This window comes from Schistocerca gregaria, chromosome 7 (assembly GCF_023897955.1).
Source record: "Schistocerca gregaria isolate iqSchGreg1 chromosome 7, iqSchGreg1.2, whole genome shotgun sequence".
In the NCBI taxonomy this organism is placed as follows: domain Eukaryota; kingdom Metazoa; phylum Arthropoda; class Insecta; order Orthoptera; family Acrididae; genus Schistocerca; species Schistocerca gregaria.
The window spans coordinates 207,864,707-207,884,869 of NC_064926.1; the positions used below are offsets into that span (position 1 = coordinate 207,864,707).

Sequence of the window (20,163 nt, forward strand, 5' to 3'; positions counted from 1 at the left end):
ACTCAAGCAGCGACATTCACAGTGATCGGTTGCAGATTCTTCAATATATCTGAGGGGCGTTCAAAAGAAAAGGTACGAAATAACACTGTGGGCGTAATTAATATCCTGATTCAGAAGTAATCATCAGAGGCCTGCGCACAATTGATCCCCTGTTTCACGAACTGTTGCCAGAGTTCCTGTGGCTGTAACAGGAGCCGGGCTACCACTTGTCCTTCGTTCGTTGTCCAAGTTGAGGCGCTTCCCTAAGAGATGCTTTTTAGCAGACATGGAAGTCGCAGGGCGATATGACCATGTGGATGCACAAGCTGCTTTAACTTGGCCATTAGACTTTGCGTGATCTTGGAGACGCGTGGGCGCCTATTATCGCGAAGCAGAATCACCCATCCGCGAGCAACCCAGGCCGTTTGCTCTGCTGAGTGCTCCACAGCACACATCACTGTTAAGGACTTTTTAGTCCTCGAGGAATTCCATGAGTATCCGACCTCGGAGGTCGAAAAAGACGGCAAGCATCCACTTCGCCTGCTGAGGGCTCAGCTGAGAATTTTTTACCGAGAAGTGACGATACTACATTCGCTTCACTAGATCTATAAGCGGTATATGCCAATTTCAACCGGTTTGGTTGTTACAGTGTTTCGTAGCTTTTGATTTGAAAATCCTTGCACATTTCTCCAGCACGCATTGCTAAAGGACAACTGATATCAGTAACACACGGTTCAAAGATGAACACACCACACCGCGATGTGATGTATGTACCAGTTACATTTGATAATGGACCTTGAACCCTCGATATCGATGACCGTACTATAAATGAACATTTCATTGTACTCTAAGACAATTTCTTTGTTCAACTACTGAAGAAAAATTTGTATACTATCAGTAACTGCATTTTGACTTCAAAATTTTGCTTGTCTTTACGTTTTCCATAGAAATAATGTAGGAAACTCTGCAATTAAAGAACCAGTTTACAAAATGGAGTGAAAAATAGTAAAGGGCAATTACTTTTGGGAACTATGGGGAAAGGAATTTTAAGAACATAAAGAAAAAATTCTCGGGCTGTGTTGATTTCTTTATTGAAACAGAAACAACATTTGCATGGAATAAAAACGACTAGAATTTAATAAGTTCTTGTTAGTTAATATTTCTTATTTCTGTAGAAAGCATGACTAGTTTGTTAAGCCTGACTAGAGAGACAGTATGCATTCATCTCATAGTTTGACACAGAGTGTTCCGCAAAGAGAGAAAGAATAAATCAAATTTGAGAATGAGTAGTTTCATGAGGAAAACGTATGAAAATCTTTTGCAGTAAATAGCTTTATGATGAATTCACTTGTTACCAATAACGGGCTCCTAAAAGATCATTAATTTTAGAATAAGTACAGATTACGGAAATGATAAAGAGTGCTGTAAGTGATAAGGAACGTAATTGGAGCTATTTATAAGGGAACGCTACTACAGTGTACCCAATTAGAAAGGTGGATGATAACAGAAGATAGGTGTGGAAGCGGATCCCACAGGGAAAAGGGAAACGAAACCGACCGCCTAGGAGTTGGATGACAGGTGTCGAGGAAGCTATGGACTCCATAAACCTCCGACAAGAACATTCGGAAGACTATAAACTACAGAGGTTGTGAAGCGCTAAACAGCAGTAGCTACAAACAACTCGCCGTGTATTTGAATTAACTGGAAAACACACGTGTAACCCAATTATTTGTTTTCTTTAGTACATTTTTCGTCGCCGTCTATTATATTCCTGTTTTATCTCTTAAATATGGCTGTTAATTATGGGTACTGCTTAGGGGACGTCCATTAATTAGGTAATCTCAAAATGGCGGGGGGGGGGGGGGGGAGCATCCGTAAAAATCACATTTACGGACACGAGGGAGGGGGGCAATAGTTAAAATATGATTTCAACTTTTTAATTCAGAGAATATACGTTATTATAAAGGTTAATATTTTGTTTTAGGAAAGTAATTCCGAGCACAGACAATACTTATGGCCTCTCTAAGCTGCATGCTTGACACGATTGCATGGCCGGCATTCCCCCATTTGAAACAAGAGTGAGATTTCATTCGGGGAGTTCCCTGCCGTGCCAGTCGAAACCACTTCGTGCCAGTGATGGAGTCACTAGTGGCATTCTGCAATGCATATAATCTTTATGTCACTGTGTTCAAAATCAATCTGTATCAAAACTTTTACAGTGCGTATGGAAAGCAGCATGCGGCCAAGTCGAAACAAATGCGCCACCGAGGCGTTAACCGTTTGTGGAAGAAACGTAAGCTGACGTTCACCGATGAGAATTATTTTATTGATCACATAACTCAAGAGACTGAAACGTTACGTACACGGTTCAGAGGAACGTACAATGAGTATTGTCTTTCACTTGCAGAGTAAGTAAACGTTCCGTGACATGTAATGTATATAATACATCAACAGAAGATCAGCTTTTTAGGGACCCTTCAAAAAGGTTAATATTATTTTCACGGAACGTTTTGTCCACCGTCTGTCTCTGCCTGTCGACCATCAAAATGTACTCAAGACTGGCACGTTTAAAATAAAATATATTTAATCACGAGCTAAATTTACTGTTTAATACAGTTTCTAAATTTAGCTACTAATTTTTTTCTGTAAAATTAAGGGTGAAAATGAGAACTACGTTTAAGATGCATTATAACGAGTTTAATAAAGTTCATATTTCTTGAAAGTTGCCAAATGTTAGAGAATATTCCGAGGATATCCATTTTTATAATGGATAACGTATTATTTTATAAAATTAATTCTGAGCAACGTAATAGGTATTTTAGTAGTATGAAGCAAAAACATGAACATATCAATTAAATATAATTGTTAAGAAATTGGAGGGCAAAACTCACGTGAGAGGAAGGAGGGCAGTCGCACATCTCACCACATCTATTATCAAGGGGGCAGGAGGCCCATTAAAAATAAATAAATAAAAATATCTCACGTAATTAATGGACATCCTCTTAGTATGCAGAGAAAACCTGAGACGTAATATGATAATTTTACAAGAATAGAACTGTTGAAATTCTGCTAAAGGAAATGCTCTAAGTCTCTGTGTTTGTGACAGACGCAAATCGAGGTTTACGTGCACATCTGGGAAGAAACCGAGTGTAGAATGTGCGGTAAACACTCAACTAGGATGTAGGAGTTGAGGTTAGTTTTTAGAAGCAGATTTTTAAAAATCTCTTAAAACAACTATTCTGTGCGACATTACAAAAAGAAAGTCTATATAGAGTGAAGAAAGCTGGCGGGAAGCTGGTGTAATTGAATATTCTGTATTACATCCCTAAAGCCATCGCATAGGCCTGTCAATGGAGCAAGGGATCCATAAGGATTGTGGAGCTACAGTCCGTTTACCAGCAAATAAGAATAAGCTATTTTATCTTCAAAAGACAGTTAGTGGAAAGAGGGATAAAGTCCTCATCGCCACAGAGGTCACTGAGATGGAACTTGCATGTTTAGCTATGAAGAATGGGAGAGGGAATGGGTCCTCGTCTTGCTGCTGTACCCGCGCAGGTATTTGTCTCGGGTGTTTAGTGAAACGACACATGTGTTAGACCAGTCACACGTGGACTCAAACCCTGCTCTTCTACAATACAAATCCAGCAACTTAATCAGTACAGCTTTTTCGCTCGTCGAAAGTAAAAGGGCAACTTACGACAGGAGGTGGTTTAACAATAAGAAAACTAGAATGAAAGCAGTGAAGAGTTGTTGAAGACATAATAAGAATTTTCCAGCCATCTGTATTTGGGGCAATACGATGTATGTAAATAAAGGAATGTGACTGACAGCGTAGTGTTCGATTCGGAAACGCTGATTATGCCTGACTAGGAGGGGAGGCAGCTGAACATGTGACATGCCATCAGTGCACGTTAGATCGAGCTAGTGTCTCGTTCGTTGTCTCTAGCGATCCTTTTTTAGTGAAGGAAGGTTTTCTTTTCCGTTCTGACAATGAGTGACACGAATTTCGAGCAGCGGTGTGCTATTAGATTTTGCTTCAGATTTGGACATAGTGCAAAGGAAACTGTTGCATAACTTAGAGAGGCCGACAGGGGGCCGATGTGTTTCGGGGGTTTAAGGTATTTGCAGAAGGAAGACGATCAAATGAAGATCTACCATACAGTTGACGACCTTCGGTTTTAGGAAGTGACGCAAATGTCGACTGAGTCCGGGATCTTGTGTGTGCAGATCATCGACTGACAGCCAGATTGATTGAGGCATAGGACATATCAACGAATTGGGGATGAGAAAAATCTTTTCAAACCTGGTCCCGAGAAAATTCATGCAGGACAAACAGGACCTCAGGAGAGAAAGGCGCGCTGACGTTTTACAATCGATTGAATATAATCCATATTTTCTGGGACATGTCATTATTGGTGAGGAGATTGAAGAGGCACATCAAGGGTGTCGCTTTGGGATCTTGGACAACGTTCAAATGACTGTAATCGACCACCTAAAGGTTATTCCAGTATCCTACTTACAGCACTGTTACGAGACATGGAAGAATCGTCTCCAGCATTGTATGGTATCCACAGGAAAGTGCACTGTAAGGGATTATATTGAGCTGTATCATTACTGGAACAAAACAGTTGAAAAAAACAATCTCATTTCTTTAGTTACACATCTAATACGCTACAAAATACGAAATAATTATGATATCTTCGAATCAATGTTACAGTAAATCGTCAGAGCAAGGAAAGCAACAGAAGCAGATTAATGTGATCCAAGAAAATTTGTTGAACAAATGGTATCTTTCATCAGGTGGTATGGAACTGAGGAACACGAAACGGGCAGCTTCTGATTGCGTTTTTATAGAAATATGTATTGACTGAATGACAAAATGAGGTATTAAATATGGAGGTAATAGTAAGTGTGACTGTGAAAATAGCTTTATACAAAAGTGTATCAGATGCCCGGATGTGTCAGTAAGGCATATGATAAGCCATCAAGTAATAGTCAAATTAGTTACGAAATCTCTTCAAAATTAAGCATCTCTCTGAGTTTTATTTCAATTATTTGAGCCTGAAACCTGAATTTTCTCAGTTGGTATTTTTGGTGGAGAAGGGTAGTGTTGAATTAAATGGAATAGGTTACTGAGGACGTTGGATGTACTACATGTACAGAGATAAAAAGATTAGTGTAGCAACAGCTGGAGGAGTAACTAGTAGAAGTCTAAAAGGTGAGATATCTAGCAATACTTTTAAAAACAGATTTGTGAGTTTTTGCTTGACGATGCGTGCCTTCAAATAAGATACGTCGAATGATCTTTCTTTCGTCGACAGTAATCCCAAATTTCATCTTTTCTTATATTGTTTTTTTTTTTTTTTTGTCACGGAGCATAGTTATGTGACAGCGATAGGCACTTATTTTGTTCAGACAGATATGTTAGCACGGTGGTTATGGAGAGAAATTCCGACAAAATGTATTTATTGTCTCAACTATGAACAGAATCATAGGGAGCACCAACAGCGATGTATTTACACTCGACATGACGAGCGTCATAGACTTTTCTGGGTGTAGACGTAAACAAATACTCCTATACTTACACTAGGTTTTCATATTGACCCAGAATTAAGTTAAAAATGATTTCCATCCTCTGTTTCCCATCAATGTTTTCGTAGGGTCTCCCTTAGTTACAAAGGAAATGCTGAAGCTGATACTGCCCTCTCAAATATTCCCAATTGCGACTCATTCTGCTCCACTGCCAACCGCCCTTATACGTATTTGGATGAAAAGTCCGACTCCAACAGTCCGGTCTACCTTTAGAGATAGTGATTAAAAGTATTAGAAAAATGTAATAATAAATAAGAAACGAAACCATGGAGGTATGTGTAATTACAGGCCGTCGCCTACTTAGAATGATATATGCAGCAGTTATTATCTTTAATAAGCACAGGTTTCCTGTCACTACGACACAGGTTTCCTGTCACTACGACACACGCTTGCTTTCTTTCACTAACATTATTTCTAATACCAATAACAGTTTCTGCAATTCCAAAATGCATTTTGAACTGTAATTAATTAAACTGTTAAAGTAACTGCGATTTTCATTAATCTAGGGACGAGTTCTGCATTCTACACTAGGAAGTTCTGAGATACTCGCTCTAGAAATCAGAAGACAAAAATTCTCTGTGTATTCTTAAATTTCTGATCAAGTACTGTTTTGTCTCTTAACCACTCGGCCTATCGAAAGTGAGACTTCTGTGATTCGCCTTTTCAGCAGAAAACGTACCGTGGCTTGTTACAGGGGCTAGATGACTATATTTGACTCGCGATGACTAGATCTTCAACGCTCCTAGAAGTGTTTGCATACCGACGAACTAAGACAAAATTTGGTGATGTGCGCTGCACGGTGACTAGCGAAGCGAAAATGTCGTGTCCCTAAAAGATACACTAACAGCCTAATCGTAAGCTGCAGTTTCCAAGAAGACAGTGTGCGATCAGCTTCTGCGTTATTTCTGAAGTTCTAAGCTTTCTCTTCTACCGTATACGCTAAGCACGCTTGGCTTTATGACGAAATGTCCCCTTTCTTCACGTATTCCCACGCACGTTCCTCTTCATCTGATCTGCTGCCGCTACCGTCACTGATGCTAAAGCTAAATGTTCACTTAGGTGACTTCGGGTACGATTTTCAGTGTGCAGCCCTGGCGAGTGGCAGAGAAGCGTCTTCAGGAAGCGTCAGAGGAGTTGGTGGTGGTAGCAGCCCCGCAGCAATCCATCCAAATCGCAGTCGAGACCTTGCATGTAGTTACCTGTCGCGCACACCTGCCAACACAACACAATCACATTTTTAGCTTCAAATGAAAAAAAATAGACATTGACGGAAAAGAAATCGCAATACCAAAAGGAGTCGTGTCGCGTAAAGGAAAGTTGGTAGGCGTGTTACTACTTCTGAAAGACGATGTCTAATTCAAATTTAGCCAGTAGCGCCGCTATCAGGTTGAATATCAGGCTAGATTTAAATACACGCTCTAACAGTAAAAAAAAAAAAAAAAAGGTTCAAATGGCTCTGAGCACAATGGGACTTAACTTCTGAGGTCATCAGTCCCCTAGAACTAAGAACTACTTAAACCTAACTAACCTAAGGACATCACACCCATTCATGCCCGAGGCAGGATTCGAAACTCCGACCGAAGCGGTCGCGCGGTTCCAGACTGTAGCGCCTAGAATCGCTCGGCCACCCCGCTCTAAAGGTCTTTAGTGTTAGTCACCTTTGAGATTGGACGTCGTGAGTTGATGTTAGTCAAGAATGCCTTTAGGCGACAAAGACGCCATTATCAACGCCTCACTGAGGTTGAACGAGGTCGTAATATAGGGCTACGAGAAGCAGGATGTTCGTTCTGCGATACTGCAGAAAAACTTGGCTGGAATGTAGCCACTATACATGATTGCTGGCAGCGGTGGTCACTAGAAAAGCGGGCTCCCAACGGACACGTCACACTACCGAGAAAGACCATAGTATTCGGCATATGGCTCTGGCGCATGGTACTGCACCAATCTGAGCAGCAATCTGTGACACAACGAACTGTTACTAAATTGGTTAGTTCGAGGACAGCTCCGAGCTAGACGCCCTGTAGCGTGCATTCCACAGGTCTCAAACCAGCTCAGTTTGTGACGTCAGTGGTGTCAAGCGAAAGCCCATTTTAGGGGAGCGTGGGGGTCTGCTGATCCTGCCTCGGTGCCAGTGATGGGCGCGTCTTGGATAGAAGAGCAGCACATCGGCTAACAACCTGTCTGGGTTCTAGACACACATTATACCTGGAGCTATAGTCTGGGGTGCCATTTCGTATGGTAACAGGGGCACTCTCGTGGTTATCTCACACAACATGACTGCAAATTTTACGTCTGAGCCGTGGTCGGCGTAATATCTCTTTATATTCTACTAATTATCCCTACACAATTCTAGGAGTGAATTACGTTTCCTACTTGACCATCTATGTAATCGCAGAATCGATGTAGTACAGTACTATTACTATTCCATGAGTGGATAATTACTCTTTGTAATATTCTCTCTGGTGTGTTGAGGGGACTTCTAGGATCTTCTCTGCGGCGAGTAGCGGCATTGAATAATTGTAATTTTGCTGTCGAGATTACTGGAAGAAAGAGATTGAAAATACACTCCTGGAAATTGAAATAAGAACACCATGAATTCATTGTCCCAGGAAGGGGAAACTTTATTGACACATTCCTGGGGTCAGATACATCACATGATCACACTGACAGAACCACAGGCACATAGACACAGGCAACACAGCATGCACAATGTCGGCACTAGTACAGTGTATATCCACCTTTCGCAGCAATGCAGGCTGCTATTCTCCCATGGAGACGATCGTAGAGATGCTGGATGTAGTCCTGTGGAACGGCTTGCCATGCCATTTCCACCTGGCGCCTCAGTTGGACCAGCGTTCGTGCTGGACGTGCAGACCGCGTGAGACGACGCTTCATCCAGTCCCAAACATGCTCAATGGGGGACAGATCCGGAGATCTTGCTGGCCAGGGTAGTTGACTTACACCTTCTAGAGCCCGTTGGGTGGCACGGGATACATGCGGACGTGCATTGTCCTGTTGGAACAGCAAGTTCCCTTGCCGGTCTAGCAATGGTAGAACGATGGGTTTGATGACGGTTTGGATGTACCGTGCACTATTCAGTGTCCCCTCGACGATCACCAGAGGTGTACGGCCAGTGTAGGAGATCGCTCCCCACACCATGATGCCGGGTGTTGGCCCTGTGTGCCTCGGTCGTATGCAGTCCTGATTGTGGCGCTCATCTGCACGGCGCCAAACACGCATACGACCATCATTGGCACCAAGGCAGAAGCGACTCTCATCGCTGAAGACGACACGTCTCCATTCGTCCCTCCATTCACGCCTGTCGCGACACCACTGGAGGCGGGCTGCACGATGTTGGGGCGTGGGCGGAAGACGGCCTAACGGTGTGCGGGACCGTAGCCCAGCTTCATGGAGACGGTTGCGAATGGTCCTCGCCGATACCCCAGGAGCAACAGTGTCTCTAATTTGCTGGGAAGTGGCGGTGCGGTCCCCTACGGCACTGCGTAGGATCCTACGGTCTTGGCGTGCATCCGTGCGTCGCTGCGATCCGGTCCCAGGTCGACGGGCACGTGCACCTTCCGCCGACCATTGGCGACAACATCGATGTACTGTGGAGACCTCACGCCCCACGTGTTGAGCAATTCGGCGGTACGTCCACCCGGCCTCCCGCATGCCCACTATACGCCCTCGCTCAAAGTCCGTCAACTGCACATACGGTTCACGTCCACGCTGTCGCGGCATGCTACCAGTGTTAAAGACTGCGATGGAGCTCCGTATGCCACGGCAAACTGGCTGACACTGACGGCGGCGGTGCACAAATGCTGCGCAGCTAGCGCCATTCGACGGCCAACACCGCGGTTCCTGGTGTGTCCGCTGTGCCGTGCGTGTGATCGTTGCTTGTACAGCCCTCTCGCAGTGTCCGGAGCAAGTATGGTGGGTCTCACACACCGGTGTCAATGTGTTCTTTTTTCCATTTCCAGGGGTGTATATTGTATGCTATTCAAGCAAATATATACTGAGTACTTACATCAAAGGTGTGTAAGGAATTTCATTATATATGTATTCTCTAATTGGAAATTTGCACGGAGCTGTCGTTTCGTTGGTAATCAGAAGAGAACTTCCGATGAATTGGAAACGAATCTGCAATCATTAGATCCAAGGGCTCCATTATTTCATCGGATAATTAAACTCTATCAAAGCAAACTTTCCGCTTGATCTGAGGTTTCCCGACTGACAACGCAACGCAAGAAAACCAATACTTTTTATTTACGCAGGATTGCAGACCGCTTCGAATCATCGAGGCTGCGGACAAGGAGAGTCATCGTACGATTCTGATTAAACAAGTAAAGCTTAATTATAACTTTCTTGAACGACTGTGGTGACTGTGATATGGCTGCTTATGAATGAGATCATTAATAAACTACTAATATCTAACTTTCCTCCTCACCAGCAACTAGTATAAATACAACATTAATTAAAATTATATCGGATCGAGCTAATGCCGTTTTTCCTTCTGGGCACTTTGACACCATCGAGTGGCATCTTATTCCTCCCTCAGTTCCTATCTGAACGACTTGCTCACTTGCCTCCGTCAATGGCAGCAGCTGCGTTTATCGATACTAGTACTGCTGTAACTTCTTTGGTGTGAAAGTTATATTTCCGTGCCATGGTGTGTGTGGTGCAGTTGGTCGGTTGCGGCGGAGCAGCGAGGAAGTCTCTGCGGCGTGTGATGAGGCCGGCACCGCTGGCGGCGTGCACCTGTGGTCGGAGTTGTGTGGCACCAGCTGCGGTTTCTGGTCTGCTAAGTTCGTCGCCCACCGCACCTGCATACTGGAGTTGAGTAATCAGTGAACCTTTCATGAAAGCTCAACCGTTGTGACATCTCTCCATTGATTGCTGGTTGTTGCATCCTGGGCTGTCCCCACAAGCAACAACGTGACTGTGTGTTGGAGTCAGCAAAATTTTGCAGCCGTCTCCCTGTATGGTGTTTAACTTTTGAAATGATTATAATTTATTAGTGAAGTGCACCAGCGATATCTTCTGCCACGTGGCCGTTAACGTTCCGGTTACCTGCCCTGGTCGTTAGCGTAGGTTTGCGGCAGTGTGTTTTCCTCGCCGTGCTGGTGCTGACCGGTATGGCATGTAGTTTGGCAGCTTAGTGTTGTTCTTTTACCTCTCTCTGAGTGTTTATTGTACCTTTACTGGGTTTATACACCAATTATTAAGACATAATCCTGCTGCGATCCTTGTCTTTGCTGATACCTTTGGTTGTCGTGCTGTTGGTCGGGCGGAATGGAATTAATTAGGCGGTTGGTTGGTTTATCAGCCGTACATAGGTCGTGCTGCAACCCGATTGTTTAGTGTTACACTTGACTATCTGTCTCACCTAAACTGTGGTTGGAGTTGCCTCCCCAGGCCAACCCTTTGAACACTACTGAGCACAACTGTTTGTTGTTTGTGATTGTCATTTTATTTGGCCGCGGGTACTGTGCCAGGTCTTCAGCCGTGTATTAATATTGTCTGTTTTATGTTTAGTATATGGCCTTCAGCCAAACTTTATAACAACCTTAAGCATAGGCTTCAGCCGTGATTCATTGAAAATTCTTGTTGCTCTGTATTTAGGCATTCAGCCCCGTTTGTTTCAGAATCTGTGGCTTTAATATGTAAATCCTTGTCTGTAAGGTTTCCCTTTAATTATCTTGAATTCTTGAAAACGCCTTCGGCCATGTTCTGTAAATGTTTATCTTAAGGTTGTCTTTAATTATTCTTCAGTAATTGTTTGGGCCTTCAGCCAAACAAGTTACTTAAAGTTTACTAAAGATGTTTTTCCGTTGTACTGTGTAAAGGTGTACCTTTAAAGTCTCTCTTTGTACAATTTTTTTTTTTCAATTTGCCTTTCAGCCGAAGAATTGACTTGAATTTTCCTTAATATAGCCTTTATCCGCAATTTGTAAATGCTTGGCTTTTAAAGAATTTCCTTACCTGATCTGAAATATTATTTCGGCCTTTAGCCGGGATTGTAATTTTACTTAAGGCCTTCAGCCGTTACTCTAAATCCTGTAAGTAGGCTGTTTAGGTTTTTTATTGGTAACGCCGCCGCCACATAGCGCTGAGTATGAAAATCACTGGCTGTGCCGTGTGCAGTCTGTGGCCGAACTTTCGGATCAGTTCACTAATTTATCTGCAAAGGTAGATGATGATCTGAATGACACAAGACCTGTAGCCATCACTGACACAGAAGAGTATGAACAAATTGAGAAATTCAAACAAAATCAGAATCAAATTAATACGCAATACAAAAGAGAAATCCGGGAAGTACAAGATCAGTTGACGCAGGTAATACAAAAATTACATATTTCAGAGGACACTCGCGCTCCAACACGGGAAGAGGAACTTAGAAATACGGAAAAGCCACAAAATAATAACACAGGGCATTTCGGAAATCATGAAAGAAATTGGCAAGGTGCATCGAATTTTGAGATGGAACCGCCGACACGACGTAACAGTGAAAGATATGCTACTCGCCGACACGATGATTCTGACTATAAGCTGTTCATTACTGCATGTAAATTCAAAACATTTAAGAATTCTGGCAACGACATTCATCCACAAGCGTGGCTCCACCAATTCTCTCATTGTTTTCCTCCCAACTGGTCATTAGAGCACAGATTAGAATTTATTTGTGGCTACTTGGAGAATGAACCAGCTGTAAGAATGCGATCGGTCATTCACGATTGTCACAGTGAAGGAGAATTTTATCATGCCTTCCTCTCAGCATATTGGTCTCAAGTTACACAAGACCGAGTAAAACACAGCATCATGATGATGAAACACTTTACACAATCTGAATTTTCCAGTCTCGTCAAATATTTTGCAGACATGTTACATAAGAATCAGTATCTTTCAAACCCATATAGCCCTTCAGAACTCATCCCCATTTGCATAATGAAATTGCCTGAACATTTAAGGAATATTATTTTGGCAGGGCGTTGCAAAGACGACATTGAAGCTTTTCAGGGACTCTTACAAGAATTAGAAATTGACACAGACAGCCGCGGGATACGAAAACAGGAAAACAATCACTACAGTTCACATCCGTCACAATTCCGTGACGACAGAAACAATAACTGGACATGACAAGGCCATTCTTACAACACAAATCGTGACCAAAACAGACACCACCCATATGACAACCACTGGCAGAGTAATAGTTACAGAGAAAGATCCCATTTCCTTAGTAATGAATATCACAATCAGAGAAACAGACAATACGGGAACCAAAACAATTATTATCAAGGGAGACGGAATAACTTCAGACGCAACCGTCCAGCGCGCAGTTACAATTCAGGGAGAAATTCTCCACCACGTGACCGACAAGAAATTAATTACAGAAATTACCGACATGACGACAGACGATATGATCGTAACGACAGACCTGAATTGCATCAGAACTGGCGGGATTCAAACAGAGCTGGGCCCTCTCGGCAAGGTGAATGTGTAGAAGTTAGGTCTCCTAATCCCAATAACGACGCGCGCCAACAAAGAAACAGACAATGACTCGCACCGCAGGCAGCCGCGTGCGCCGGCTGGCTCAGAGAAAAATAACATAAGCTAACCTTGAGCAAAATTCCAGTGTTCCTTACCGACGTAATCACATGATAATTGCTTTTCAGTTGACAGTCTGCGTACTAGGAAGAGTAAAGGTTTACACCACATTTCACATGTAAAACCTTTTATTGAAAGATAATCTGCTTTTTAACTTTGTCTTTGCCATAAAGCTGTTCACATCACGTCACTAGTACAATTTGTCAGATTTAGAATCCGTTAACATGCAACCATGTTTGAAGTTAAATATCCCATCAAGAACCAAGAGAACTTATTTAAACAGAAATTACGAATGCATTGTTATAGTGAACAGATGTTAGTGCTGTTGTGTGTGTACATTTTTGCTTGATAGTTGCACGATTACTAACGACTATAAGGCTTACATACTTAGAACATATACCAGTACTGTTAATGAGATTTTAATGCAACATTTTGGTTTACTTGAAAATTCTGGAGTTAAAGTACTTTCTGTGAGATACCAGATGACTCAGTGGTTACTTTATGTGATAGCTACACGATTTTATCACGACGCTACTAATGAGTGACAATTTACAATGTTGCTTTTGCACTGTATCTGTTTTATATCCGCACAGTTTTTCTGAATTATTCTGGAAAGGAAAACATGTTTTAGTAGTAACGTTTGTGGTATAGCTACAATGAGACAGCCTTTTCTGTAGCACAACAATACGTTACAGTACAGTACTTACTTCATCACGGCAATAAGCGTAGTAACTACGATATATATACGCAAAGCATTTCACTTTTGTTTATCATGAGGTAAGGACATTGACTTCTGTAGAACTTAGCTTTCGGAGGTCGATGACTACGACACTTCTACAGAGATTATCTTACAACAAGACACACAGTTTAGAGCTACAGTACACGTATTTGAGTGATTAATTTTGTACTTAAAACATTTATTTTTAACGATATTTGAAGTACAATGATACAAAGGTTTTCCGTGATATATTTCATTCCATTGCTGTAATCTGTAACATCTGAGGATATAATTACATTAATCCTCAGGGGGGTACACGCTTACTTTGTGTACCATGTGTTTGGCAAGCACAAGGAGCTCTAGCTAATATGGTATTTACTTATACAACTTTACATATCTGTACCATATTTCTCTAAAACATAAATTACACAGCTATCTGGTCATTTGAGAGACAAACATTTATTTTACTACATCAGTGACAGATGTTTACGTAATTACACCGTTGGATAACGTCACACTTATGAAATTGTATTTGTCTGTACTTTGTGAACTGTTCATATTTTTTCGGAACCATTGTTATACCATGAGAGCTTTGAATGATGTATTTGGTATGGGATGATGATTTTTAAAGCACGTTTGAGGCAGATGACACTTGACATGAGCAGAGAATTTTTATAAGTTTTGAAATTATTGGAGGAAGCTACGACGATTTTGAGAGTTGACTGAGGTGTTATGATGTTATTATTACGATGATTATGTGTATTATTCTGTTGCGGTATGTTTATGGTCAATAATCTGATGCTATATGAGTTATTTGATTATGCTATGTATCTGTTATGATGAAATATTGAAGAAGTGTCGAAGAATAAGGTAAGGAATAATGTGTAGTGGTTAGGGACTCTGGGTTGTGAAAAAGGTGGTTGGAAACCAAGAATCGTACTTTAAGAGTTATGAAATGTAAGTAAATGCATGAATGTATTACAATGCTGGTGAAAAATTTTTGGACACTATTATATTTAAAGGATTTTTTTCTACAGATTTGTAACGCAAATTCTCAACCTGTGTAAATATTTTTATATGAGACTGTCACTGTAGCGGAAACTGCTGTCGTAAATATTTCGGTATGAAATGTAAGTGACCGTGGCGTAATGCGTCGTGGGCACCCAGCTGTGCGATAGTCGCCTGGGAAAAAAGCCATTAGTGTGCGCCTTTCAGAGGCACAGGCAAAAAAAAAAAAACCATTATCCTCGCTATTGACATTCCTTTGTAGAAAGCATAGTAAATACGACACCCTCAAACTTGAAAACATGATTACACTGTAGAGTTCTTAATTTATGATATTTACTGAAATGAAATGATGAGAAACGTTTTATGTCTATTGTCTTGCTAGTTGAAAGATTGTTTACTGCACTATGAAACGCCATATGGCTAGCGAATGACGTTTCACACCTTGCTTTGCCTATTTTAATATCTAGTTTATAGCTGCACTGCAGCATTGGTTACTATAAAATTTAATGGATGTACTAATATAAATATTTTATGCCTACTGATCCAGTAAATAATAACTTTATGATGCACTTAAAAAAAAACGGAGCTCAAAAAGACATTTCCCTTGACACGAATTGCAAAAATATTTTTTTACGATTTGGTAACTTATCTGCTAGCGTATGTTCTCGTGATGCATCACTCTAGTGTTAAGATGTGACATAGGTATTAAACATTTTTACTGTAATATTTTTTTCTGCTTGTGAGTTTGTCATGTTTAGATATAAGTTATTACATTTACTGCTGCTTGCTTTGCCAATTTCAATTTTTTTATTGCTGTTTCTATGATGAATTGGAAGAAAAGCATTGAGAAGCTATAAGAAAATGGTTTGGCCAAAAAAGTAGTGTACAGTGGAGGAAAACTATTTTTGAAAGAGGATGAGAACAGAATACAGAAAGTATGCTTGGATAGGATTTTTGCTGGAGCAAATGGTGAAATAAGAGGGGCGATCTATGGAATGAAGTTTTGGGTTGGACTCCAGTACCAAATGTTGCCCTGAAAACAAACCCTGTCCTTTCCTTTTGTCTTATCCCACTATGTGTTTGTGTACCCTTGTGTATTTATTTTCTTCCTGTCTCTGTGTACTGTTCCATAGAATTTTTTCTGTTCTAATACTAAGCTACATTCACTATGATGAGGAATACTGTTATCCTCAAATATAATTTGCATCAATAATATTTTATTTACTTTATAAAGATGTTTAGACATTATTTATTCTATTTTGTTTTAATGCTCATGTGTGAAGTTGATGTTTCGAAATTTATTCTGATTTTTTTATGTATGTGCTCCTGTCATAATTCCTGTAACACTGGTGTATATGTTATTTCGATTCTTTTGTAAAGCCTGTATTACTACAAATGTTATCTGTACTATTATGTTCTTTAATGATATATTTTGTACCTTTGTTATTGTATTCTCATGTTATAAAATTATAATTGACACCTGTTCATCAAATTAAGTAACTTGTAAGTTAAATTTCACTGCACACATTTCTGTTGGTCATAGTATATGGACAATATGTGAGAAGTAGGGACTGATAGTGTTTGCACGTGTGTTAATAATTCAGTAAGGGACTGGATAACAGAATTGCTGTTCTAAGGACATTTCGAAAACAATTTTTGTGAGTGCACAAGTGGTGGTTATGGACTTGCTATATTATCCGCAAGACTCTTCAATGGTGACTGTGCACCTGCACAGTCAAACAGATGGCTGCCTACCATCTCTACAAGGACTGCAGTGGGTCTGCACCTCTGGTGGCCCACCAATACCGTAATCTCTACCAGGACTAGAATGGGTCTACTCTGTGACGACCTACCTACCAATATTCTTTAAAACTTCGACTGACTCTGCTGTGGGTTTGCTCTGTTGTGATCCATTACCTGTCTGCATGTCAAGAGTCAGCACTGTCTTTCCGTTGGAAGGACAACACTACTTCTTCAAGACTGCATGGAAATCCACTACTTCTGTGTGCATTTTCTTTTACTACTCAGACTTTGAGAAAAACACTGCAATTTTACTTCGATGAATGATCAGGACTGTCTTTATGGACAGTGAGAAAATTTTAGCTTTTGACCAACATTGTATCGATAAGTATCATTTCTTTGTTACTGTAATTATGAAAAAAATTTTCAAATCTGTATTGGCCACTGCCCAAAACAATTTGTAATTTTTTTGTGGGGAGCATGGGGGCTATGTAAGTAGGCTGTTTAGGTTTTTTTATTGGTAACGCCGCCGCCACATAGCGCTGAGTATGAAAATCACTGGCTGTGCCGTGTGCAGTCTGTGGCTGGTTTGCATTGTTGTCTGCCATTGTAGTGTTGGGCAGCTGGATGCTAACAGCGTGTAGCGTTGCGCAGTTGGAGGTGAGCCACCAGCAGTGGTGGACGTGGGGAGAGAGATGGCGGAGTTTTGAAATTTGTAACAATTGGTGTCATGAACTGATATATATATTATTACTATAAAGGTAAATACATTGTTTGTTCTCTATTAAAATCTTTCATTTGCTGACTCTGCTTATCAGTAGTTAGTGCCTTCAGTAGTCTGAATATTTTATTTAGGTGGCAGTAGTGGCGCACGCTGTATTGCAGTAGCTTAAGTAACGAAGATTTTTGTGAGGTAAGTCATTTGTGAAACGTATAGGTTAATGTTAGTCAGGGCCATTCTTTCGTTGGGTTTTTGGAAGTCAAGATTGCGTTGCGCCAAAAATATTGTCAGTTTAAGCACAGTCGAGTATAATTGTTCCAAGGGGACGTTTCAATCCTGATGTTTTAAAAGCAAACATTTAAACTTATTCTGGAGAAGTTACTTGGGCAGCCGTGAATTGATCTTTGTTGTTTTAAAGAGAAAACTGTGCATGGTTTGAGGAAATAAGTTGTATGTGCTCTTGTATAACTAACAGTAACTGACCTTGGCCCCTTTCCGCAACCTGATCCGCTTTGTTCTACGAAACCAGATTTAAACGTCAGTCTGGCGATTCGATCCGTTGTGCTGCTATTAATGAACAGCATTCCAGTGTGTTTTCCAACACGATAACGCTCGCCCAAATACCTCTGTTGTAATCCAACATGCTCTAGAGTGTCGACATATTGCCTTGGCCTGCTCGATCCAATCGAGCAGAAATTGGACATCATCGGGCGTCATCCACAAACAGCTCTAACCGTCCTTGTATTGACCGAACAAGTACAACAGGCATGGAACTCAATTCCACAGACTGACATCTGGCAGCTGCACAGTACAATGCAAGCATGTTTGCATGCTTACATTCAACATTCTGGCGGTTACACAGGTTATTAATGTACCAGCATTTCAGGGTTATTAACGTACCAGAATTCTACATTTGCAAAGGCTTATCTTGCGCTGACATCAAACTGCGATTTTGCAATGTTAAGTACCTACGGCCAGACAACTTTGTTTGTGTGGTGTACTTTGTTTGGAGAGCCGCGAGTATAATTCACAGAACAACGTTTTATGAATATCATCGCTTTCTTATAACTTATCAAATGTAAGCAATGCACACCAGGAAAGTTGTTCACAGGTGTGAGTGCTACGTGTTCCATATTGAATTGACGTCTGGAGTGGCAATCATGGCAATGGTGGGAGCACATCGTGATCTAAGTAATATGTTTATAACCAATGTAAGTAATGTTTGCGAATCATGGGTATATGTCTAGATGAGTGAGTCAATATTTATCGAAGGCTGGCTGACGTTGCACAAACAAGAGAAAAAAAATAAGTAAAAGTACGCTTAACTACATGTTTAGTTCGTCTTACAGCATTACTCTTGTGAATCTTAGTATGCACTGGGTCACATCACACCCATATGACGAGTTGGTTTCACTGGTCATATTTATTACGGTGCCTCAAATTGAGTAACTCCCTGCCCGTTGTCCGAAGAATTTGAAGTGAATTATGATTGCGAAATGTGTCTGGTGATCTGAGGGAAACAAAAGTTGGCGGTCTGAAATTGTCTTATTTCGAACTGCGTCCATGAACCATCTGTGTCAGCATTCCAAAATTTTACTAATTCATACAAAAGAACTTTCTGAATTCCATTCAAAAAGATCATGTCCATGTCTTTATGATCTTTAAAAGGCCTAGATGTCGTTCTCACCACTGGAAATTCGGTTGCCAGTCTTCTGCATAATTTGAAACTGTCCAAACAAATAATATATTTCGTATTGCCACGCAGAGTATCGTCTCCAGGTCTAAGTTCGGCTCAAGAGCAGCAGGAAGCTTGAAGTTGAGTCATTTGTTGCGCTGTTGCAAAACGTTTTTTATATAAACAAAGTAAAGCTGCATGCCACGCTGCGATTTACTCTGTGCATAAATAATTGAAAAAGCCCAGGTTTTGGGCTCGCCTGATTTTTGTCAAACGATTGCATTAAATTGGATGTCACTTAAGTGACTTGCTTGTCCATAATCAGTTGTCAAACTGGGAAAAACGAGCTACAATGTTAGGCGATATTCGATCCACGTTTCATTTTTGTCGAATCTACATCATTGAGAGGTGAATGACCGAGCCGGGATTTGATCCTACAGCCACATGGTTTATAACCGAACTGTCTACCATTAGACTACAACTCTAGATAGAGATTAGTTTACGCTTTCTTCAAACTCAAAGTGATGCTGCTCTCTCGAGTTTGTTCGCTAAGTGGCATCGGCATCGTTCTCATAACGTATCTGTAATTCATCGTAGTTCAGACAATTTGTACCGCGACCGGCTATAAATTATACACAAAAACCTTCCTCATGAATCCTTGTATGTTTTAATGAAAAGCGGATTAAAATCCCTTTAGCAGTTCCTGAGATTATCCAGCACATACGGACGCGAGGAAGTGACTTCAGTTTATATATGCAGGATGAAGAAAAAAATGTCGCACTTGGTTGTAGGCGTGCGATCCCTCATCCCAATTGAAAGTCTATCTAACATAACCTAGTCCAGCCATCAGGGCCAACAGAAAAGCGATTTTAAATAAATTAGGCTCTGCCAACGCTCTAACTGTAGGAATCAGCATGGGTTTCGAAAAAGACGATCGTGTGAAACCCAGCTCGCGCTATTCGTCCACGAGACTCAGAGGGCCTTAGACACGGGCTCACAGGTAGATGCCGTGTTTCTTGACTTCCGCAAGGCGTTTGACACAGTTCCCCATAGTCGTTTAATGAACAAAGTAAGAGCATACGGACTATCAGATCAATTGTGTGATTGGATTGAGGAGTTCCTAGA

The 20,163-nt window shown here is 41.1% G+C and overlaps 1 protein-coding gene across 1 annotated transcript in view; it reads right to left on the reverse strand.

Annotated features, from left to right (window-relative positions):
• Window positions 1-1,836: 1,836 nt before the first annotated feature.
• The window catches only part of LOC126281336 (helix-loop-helix protein 3-like), an 85,742-nt gene continuing 67,415 nt past the window's right edge, over window positions 1,837-20,163 (reverse strand). The window contains exon 5 of the mRNA XM_049980216.1: window positions 1,837-6,783. Coding sequence (XP_049836173.1) covers window positions 6,697-6,783 — 87 coding nt within the window. The 3' untranslated portion in view covers window positions 1,837-6,696. The remainder of the gene's footprint in view (window positions 6,784-20,163) is intronic.